General features: G+C 42.0%; 1 protein-coding gene across 1 annotated transcript; it reads right to left on the bottom strand.

Moving 5' to 3' along the window:
• Positions 1 to 1,748: 1,748 nt before the first annotated feature.
• On the bottom strand, positions 1,749 to 8,084 carry ZBTB8B (zinc finger and BTB domain containing 8B). Its single transcript, XM_069972535.1, has 4 exons — positions 7,953 to 8,084; positions 5,104 to 6,038; positions 4,263 to 4,441; positions 1,749 to 2,983 (listed from the first exon to the last, which is right to left on the bottom strand). Exons 2-4 carry the CDS (start codon positions 6,005 to 6,007, stop codon positions 2,702 to 2,704), a joined length of 1,365 nt encoding a protein of 454 aa, XP_069828636.1. The 5' UTR covers positions 6,008 to 6,038; positions 7,953 to 8,084; the 3' UTR covers positions 1,749 to 2,701.
• Between the last annotated feature and the right edge of the window lie 754 nt (positions 8,085 to 8,838).

The raw sequence follows: 8,838 nt of genomic DNA, 5'->3' as shown, positions 1-8,838 counted from the left end.
GCTGACAACTGCCCTAACAGTTAATATTTGACCTGTCCACGCTTCCGTAGTTCTGCGCTCTGTATGCGTCCCATCACTGCGTGCTCCAGCTTCAGAGTGGCCCGTTAGCTTAGATAGGCCTTTCTGAAGCTGCAGTACGTGGTGCCGGGACACATACAGAGCGCAGGAGAACACCGGAATCGTGGACAGGTCAAGTATTAACTATTTGGGCAAGGGCTGCACGGATGATGCTAAACAATTATAAGGCAGTGTAACAGGCCCAATAAATGAGTGCTGATCTAGCAGATCATCGCTCGCTTACAACATTATTTTGTCCGTCATCGGCCTGCGTCATAGGATCCTAACTACAGGCATGCCTGCAAGCTCACTCTTCTTTAAAAGTCTTGGATATACCATAAAAGTGTGTAGTGGGATTTCCCCTTTACCGTAACAGTACACAGAAAATACACAAAAAAATAAATATAATTAAAAAAAACCCAGCAATTTCTTCCTTAATCTTCTCGATTTTGATCCTATTTTGTCTTCTGTTACAATTAAAAAAGATGCAAAGAAATTGTCTGTGTGTTTTTTAGCCATGGTGTTTCCTCCTCTTTGATATCCTTTGGCTGTAGGGGCCCTATTACACCGAATGATTAACGGCCGTACTTGGCCGATCACCGGCCGGTAATCGTTTGGTGTTAACAGGTGATGTTAAAAGGCAACGATCAGCCGACATGCACAATGTTGGCTGATCTTCGTCTTTCAACGTGTTAAAAAATGATAACAGCAACGGTCTTGCTGGCCATCACTCTGTGTAGACTGATGATCTCTTCAGTGGGCCACCCGAACAATCTAATGATCATCCAGTACGCCCCCCCCCCACACACCCACACACACACACACACACGCTCCATGTCTGTGTGTGTAATAGAACAGACAGCGAGCAGGGAATGAGGAGGAAGAGAGTACTGGCCTGACAGGTCGGTGCTTGGTTCTTCCTCACATCGTGCCATGTAATAGGGCCCTAAGACACCTAGCTGCAGCAGGAGCCTCCCCCCACTGCTAGTTCTGCAATAGGACACGCCATCTTTAGTTCACATTTACTACTCATTTCTAGGTTTGTTCCTTTTTACTCTTGCATACACCAAAGCATATGTTTGGGAAAATGTAATTGGTCACCAGGTAATGAAAAAAAATTCACAGCTTGTATTCTATCTGTGCAAGTGTTTTTATCCTAAAACGGACATTATCTTTGTGAGGACTGAGACTACCTGTTAGTGACAGTGGCCACAATCATATAAAATGAGACCAATGTATATAGAAGGGAAAAAAATACCTTCTTAATTAAATTGTTTTTTTTTGAGAGAGAGAGAGAAAAAAAAAAAAAAACACTCCATGGTGTGTGGACAGGCCAAAACTGCTTATAGGGTATAGATAATGGGGGAGATTTATCAAGCTGGTGTAAAGTAAAACTGGCTCAGTGAAGGACGGCAATTATATGGTCAGTTACTGTAATTTAATGATTCATTCCCATTGCATACACTCATTCCACCTTTCATTTTCCATATAGCCTGTGAGGAATGTAAGGTGGAATCTGATTGGTTGCTAGGGGCAACTGAGCCAGTTTCACTTTACACCATGTTTAATAAATCTCCCCAATATATGGTTTATTGCCCTGCATTACACGCAAAATACACTTTAGTAGTATAAGAGTGTATGCAATAGGAATGAATCATTAAATTACAGTAACTGACCATATAATTGCCGTCCTTCACTGAATTAACGCTACCACATTCCAACGTGTGTGAACGCACCCTTAAAACCTTTACAACATCAGTATGTAGGTAGGACCCTATATCATATAGTATCTAATTCTAACTCCATTTCAGCTTCCAGGAATTTTGGCCTTTCCTCAGTTTCACAAAGTCTCATTTCCACGTGATCACTCATCCCACGTTTATCTGCAAAACACGTCCTGGATATTTGCTGCTACAGTCTACTCTCTTATGATGAAGACTTTGCAACTAACAGCCACATGAAACACACTGTCAAACAGAACAATATAGTGAACGTCCATGGGCTGTTTGGCAATCTGTGGTGCAATGAACAAACAAGTCATGAGTAACTTTAAGAATTTTACAACGTTACTTAAAAAAGTTCAGGGTCGGGAAAGGATTGTATCTGGTACGACAGACACAACAGTCATCACCAAGGAAAACCCATCAAATCTCATTTCTTATGCTGAACTTCATACAGCGGGCACATAATGCCTGTTGTAAGAAAGACTATCCCTCTCTATCCATAAACCAAAGAAACAAAGAATCCAAGGGTGTCCACTTGAACATGATAGCGGATGTATATAAACATTTTCCCAGAATACAGGGCGGGGTCGGTCTCATCTAAGGTCACCAGTCCGATAACCATTTGTTTTTTTAGGCAGACGAATGATGGAGCGGTCCCGGAGATGCAGCTTGAAAATAAAAGGTTGTTTCAGGTTGGATAACAAAGGAGTTTAGTGCACAGCACTAACATAAATGAGTGTTAAATAGAAAATGTTCTGCTGCTACTGAACCAGCAGCACTGTGCATAACCAAGCAGGCTTGGAACCCACTGATCACCAAGATGCTGAGTAGTGACAGAGAAAGGACGGCAAAAGCTTTCTAGCATGATGCTACCTAGATGGCTTGCGTAAAAAAGGTGACGGCATGACACTCTCTGTGCATCACATGAGTACCTCCCTATGTATTTGTTCTTTATCCTCAACATCGTCTTCTGCCACTTCATTCTCGTCACCAGACTCAATGTAAATTGGCCAGTCTCCATCGCCATCATCCTTGTCCTCTGATGCAGCCTCCGCGTGGCTCGGGTGCTGAGAGTCTTCATTTGTAGTGGTGACACATGTGCAACTGTCACACAAGCCAAAGCGCCTTAAACCGGGAGACAAACTGCTGGTAAAAGTACGACGACAACCTTTACAGATGATGGGACGGTTGGAGCGATGGACCTGGAAAAAGATAGGTACTGGTGAAGTCTTTATGTTTATGGATTCTGGAATTGCTGCCTTTTCCATAGCAAGTAGGAAGTAGTCAATAAACCTAAGAACGCACATTCAGAGAGGCTAAAAGGGTTCATACCTTTTAATACATCATCATCAATGTGTGAAAAAAACAATATGGATGACAAATAGGAGACGTCTCTTTCTAGGACCCCTACCTATTAAGGGTAAGGGTGTAGGAGGCATACATGCTGCAGTTTGTCGCAGTCTCTCTTACAGAGTACCTCTCATTCTGATTCCTCACCAGATCACCATGCAGTTGCTCCTGTGGCCAGAAGATTGAGCAACTATGGATAAGAAATTAACCAGCGTGGTTATATACTTAGTAACCTGACCAGCGACATGTTGATCAGGTACCGAAGCATAATGACAGATACGCTTTAAAGAGAATGTACCATCAGTACATTTGCTTTACGTTTTGCACATGAATAGAACAGCATCGGCACGGGGGAGCTGGTGCTGGGCCTTTTCTGAACGGCGGCCTGGTTCCCGTGCATGGTGCCAGTCTATTACCGAGGACCGGCCCGGGCTGAAGCACTGGAGGCACACTGGTCCTCCCCCAGTGGGCGGAAACCCCTACCCCTTTATGTTGCAGGTCCATTGATTCTAATGGAGCTGCGTCATAGAGGGTTGGGGGTTTCCTCCCAGTGGGGGTGGACCAGTCCCTCTCCAGTGCTTCAGCCCGGGCCGGTCCTCGGTAATATACCGGAACCATGCGCGGGAACTGGGCCACGGTTTAAAAAAAGAGAGCGCAGCACTAGCTTCCCCGTGCCAATGCTGTTCTATTCATGTGGAAAACTTAAAGCGATGATGGAACATTCGCTTTAAGCTTCTAAGATACAAAGGTATCATTTGTTTTATCACCCCATGATCTATCCATCCATGCCTGAAGCTGACAGATTTACTTTAGCCAAATATGTGAGACAGCGCACTTGTTCTCACAGCTATTTCTCCTCCATTAAGGAGAGAGAGAGATAAGTTATAATGGAAAGATTTTCAATCCACTGATTTTGGTTGAAAAAAGACTGACGGAACTACTAGGCATGAGCATAGCCTAAGGCTGTATTCATATTTTCCAGGACTCCCTAGGGCTGCATCATAAGTCTGCAGCCACAATCAGACTAGAGCATGCTCCAGTTGTACCCATGACTAAATGGAATTCAATATGTTACACTATAAAACATAAGTGAGAAATTACATAGAGTAACACACATAAACATATACTCACTGTGAGCGAATGACTGCGCAGGTGCTCTTGACGGGTAAACCTTTTGCCACAGATTTCACAAGGATATGGTCGCTCTCCTGTGTGTGAACGAATGTGACGCTTCAAAATTCCCTTTTGCTTGGCGGTATATGGACAGAAAGGACACTTGTGTAGTTTGATTGGTACAACTAAAACATCCCCTGGGGAAAAATGCACACACATTATTTCTGCTAAGATAAAAGGGTGTCACCAATTCAAAAAGCTACTGTTTCTCTAAAAATAAGACCTACCCCAAAAATAAAATCTAGCTTCATTTTGCAGGCTTTTCGAAGACTTCAAATATAAGCCCTACTCCAAAAATAAGCCCGTAGTTACAGTCATATAATCAGATCCATGACACTGGGTGCTGAGCATCAGCCAATCACTGCTAGACTTGTTATGTTCCACCCCCACCTGCTCAATACAAACTGCAGGGGAGGCAGGAGGGGTAAGAAGGGACATAGGATACATGGGAAAACTGCAGAGGAAGGGAGGTATACAGTATGGGTACTACCTGCAGCGGGGAACAGAGGTATACAGTATGGGTGAACAACTACAGTGAGGGAGGTATACAGTATGGGGACCTTACCACGGGGGGGGGAAGACCGGATTACGAAAGACCTGAAATCGTTCACCCATTTACATGGAAAGATAATCGTTTCTTATGATCATTCTTGCGGTCGTCTTGTCGTCGCTATGCGTTTGTCACTACTGCGAACGACTTCTTATTCAATGCGAACGATTTGCGAATGAGCAACGATCAAAATAGGTCCAGGTCTTAAAAATGATAGAACAGAAGAAACCTTACAATAATTTCTATTACCTGTATCCTCTCCATACCAGTCACCTTGAATATCCATCATGGAGCTCATCGGGACGCTTGCTTCCTCCTGCCGAGACTCAAAGTCACGAGGAAAGTGATGCACATTGTCCTCTTTCCTCTGCGAAGAGCTATTGCGCAAAAGTGCCTCTAAAAACTGCTTCATGTGATAATTATTACATGATATGTCCATTCCTGAGCCACCTTGTGGACTTTCTTCTCCTTGCTCCAGACCTTGCTGCGCTGGATAGGGTTGGATACCTTCTGTTACTTCCACCACATCAGAGTCAAACTCTTCTTTAGGTTCCAACACTTTCGAAGGACTTTTTTCTCCCGGAGAGGGTACACTTGTAGGTTCTTTTACCATCACTTCTACAGAGTTGCAGCTACTACAGTCACCGCATGGGGGATCTTTCTGACAATCCCCTCGAGCAGTTTTTTCTGGCGCTGATCCGACTGCCCTTCTCCCACTGCTTAGACCATCACTCCCACTATCGGCTTGTCCAAAGGAACTCTCCCTTTCCATTTTCCTACAGATGTCAAGCGAAGATCGTATGTATGTCTTACAGAAGTTAACCACGTCAGTCATCTGGAGGTAGCTTGCCGCACTCATAACTTCAATTACATTCTCCCCACACAAGTTTAGCTTTCCTGAGTATAGAAAATCCAGGATGGTTGAGAAGGCCTCGGATGTCACAATGTCTAGGGAAGCGGTGCTGTGTCTTCCGCTGTCTTGGATGTAGTGGACTAGCATGGCCCGGAAATAGCCACTGTTGGCAAACAGAACATTTCTATGAGCTTTAAATATCCGCCCTTCCACAATGATGCTGCAGTCACAGAAGAAATCTCTTTTCCGCTGCTCATTCAGTTCTCCGAGGAGCTTGGAGTAATAGGATGGCATCTCCATGGCTCCAAGACAGCTAGTGAATTCTAGGCACCTGCAAAACAACCACCATCAGAGAAACCATACATACACGGCACAAATTATACTACACAAAGGCTTTCTGGAATTGAAAATTAAAGTAATAAAACATGAAATAAATATATATTTTAATTTATACCAGGTGTTTTTCATTGTTTTTGTCACTTTTGCCCAATAATGTTGTTTTCATTTTATATTGATTAACCCATTCCCTCCTGGGCCACTTCTTCTCATTTTTAAAAGGCCATATCGCTTGCATCTTTTCTTCTACAGACCCACATGAGCCCTTATTTTTTGTGACACCAATTATAATTTGCAATGACCAACTTAATTGTTCCATAAAATCTGCTGCAAAACCGGGGAAAAATGATTTCTGCAATGAAGTTGAAAAAAAAAAGAAGGAATTTGTTTTCATTTTAGGGGAGGGGGGGGGGGGTTCCGTGTTTGCCTTATGGTAAAACAGACATGTTATATATGTTCCTCACATCAGTACAATTACAGTGATAGGAAACTTATATAACTTTTTTTTTTATTTGATGGCTTTAAAAAAAAAAAAAAAATAAATGTGTTAAAATTGCTCTATTACCATCCTTATAGCGCTTCAATCCTTTGGTCTATGGGGCTATGAGGTGTCATTTTTTGCGCCATGATCTGTACTTTCCATCAGTACCTTGACTGTGTATATGTGACTTTTTGGTCACTTTTTATTAAAATTTTTCTAAATTTGGTGTGACTAAAAACCAGCAATTTTGCACTTTGGCGGGATTTTGTGCTTACCCTGATTACCGTGAGAGATCAGGAATGTGATAATTTATTAGCTTGGGGGATTCTGCAGGCAGCGACACCAAACATGTTTTTTATATTTATAAAATAGGAAAAGGGGGTGGATTTAAAATGTTATTATATGATGGGATTTCTTATTAATGAAAACTTTTTTTTTTTTTTTTACACAAACACTAACTACTTCTATTATAACTAAATTGATCTCTCATTGAGATCTATGCAGAACATCCAGATTCAAAGAGTTTTCCCTCTTCTGGCATGATATTGATACATCATGCTGGATGGGAAAACATTCCATTGCAGAGCTCCCCCATCCGTAGGGTCCGTCATTTATAAGATGAATGAATAAGCCCTAAGGCCTCATTCACACTCTCAGTAATTTTTCAGGACCATACATTATGTCTGTAATCTTCATCCACAATCTGCAAAAAAATTAAAATAAAATCATCCGCAGTGCATCCGTATTTTTTGCAGGGAAGTTCACAGTTAAATTAAGGTGATGTGTATTTTTTGCAGATGTTACATCCGGATCCCATAGACTTCTATAGGCTAATCTGTTTCACAATTATGACCCATACTAGGACATGTTTTGGGTTTTTTTTCTGGCAAGATTGCGGATCCGCAAAACTACGGATAGTGAGAATAGCCCAATAGAAATCAATGGGCCCTAAATATGTCTGTAATTGTGGATCTGCAATTATGGACAGATTTATAGAACGTGTGAATAAGGCCTAAAGCTGGATTCACAGATCCGTGTGCAGAATTTCATATTCGGTTTATATGCTGGTTGTATAACACAGACTGGCACTTTATCTCTAATGGCACTCCCTGCATTATCTTTCATTCTAATGCAGTGAGCTCCTGAACGGTGAGAGCAGTACACTACCGAATAGCATTATCCTAACCCGAACGCTGAGCGCTTGATTCCCAGTGGCTGCAGAAGTTGGATGCCATCCTAGGAAGTCCTGGAAAACATGTATATAGCCTACAGCCTATGGCTCTATCCAAGTTTTCCTGGCAGCACTAAAGCAGCACTCAACTTCTGCAGCCGTGGGGAATTAAACTCTGATTTTTCAGGTTTGGATAATGCACATTTTGACCGGCTCGCTCAACATTACTACTGAAGTGACATGGTGTCTATGCTTACCTTTAGCTGGTATGTAGAGTCCAGGCAGACCCTTTAAGCAGATATACAACAGAACCTGGGCAAAACCACAGTGCAAAAGTACACAGGACTATGCCGCCTCCCCAAGAAACATAGGTAATGTCAGAGATCTTGAGCTCTGAAGGGGCCTGAAAAGCATGGTTAAATAAATGGTTATATGTTTTATTTTTTTATACCATATTTTATCAATGTATAGTATGATAATAAAATATATTAACATAAATAAATTAATAAAAGTAAATAAAAAAGTAACAACTAGCTGAATATGCTATTAGCCCACAAGAAAACACTTTGTTTGTATGAAGCCTAAAGGCAGAGGGGTAGGTAGCTGTCGGCAGAAAAAGACCACCTGGTCCTTCTAGTTCGCCCTCATAGTATTTTCCTTCTTATTATCTTAGGGTAGATATACGTTTATCCCAGGCAGGTTTAGATTCATCTACTGTAGATTTACCAACAACATTTGCTGCAAGTTTGTCCCAAGTATTTACTACTCTTAAGGCCCTAATACACAAAACGATTATTGCCCGTATTCGGCTGATAATCGTCTTGTGTAAGGGTCCATTTACACAGAAAGATTATCTGACAGATTAAATGAAGATTTGAAGCCAAAGCCAGGAATGGATTTGAAAAGAGGAGAAATCTCAGGCTTTCCTTTATGACCTGATCTCTGTTTATAGTCTGTTCCTGGCTTTGGCTTCAAAACTTTGGCAGATAATCTGTCAGATAATCTTTCTGTGGAAATGGACCCTATTAGAAGACAATGATCAGCCGACGATCGTTGTCTTTTAACATGTTGAAAGACAAACCACTTAGATAGCAACGATCTTCTGCTGTCGGTCCGTGGAACGTGTAATAGCGCCAGCAGCGA

The sequence above is a fragment of the Dendropsophus ebraccatus genome, chromosome 5 (genome assembly GCF_027789765.1).
Source record: "Dendropsophus ebraccatus isolate aDenEbr1 chromosome 5, aDenEbr1.pat, whole genome shotgun sequence".
NCBI lineage: Eukaryota > Metazoa > Chordata > Amphibia > Anura > Hylidae > Dendropsophus > Dendropsophus ebraccatus.
This window is presented reverse-complemented; position numbering and strand designations above follow the sequence as displayed.

Bases quoted from the DNA above. Each gene is read 5' to 3' on its own strand.
- ZBTB8B (XM_069972535.1), bottom strand. From the start codon at position 6,007: ATGGAGATGCCATCCTATTACTCCAAGCTCCTCGGAGAACTGAATGAG. The intron at 4,442-5,103 runs GTAATAGAAATT...ATTTTTCCCCAG, and splicing joins CTGGTATGGAGAGGATACAG to GGGATGTTTTAGTTGTACCA. The intron at 2,984-4,262 runs GTGAGTATATGT...ATCTTTTTCCAG, and splicing joins TGCGCAGTCATTCGCTCACA to GTCCATCGCTCCAACCGTCC.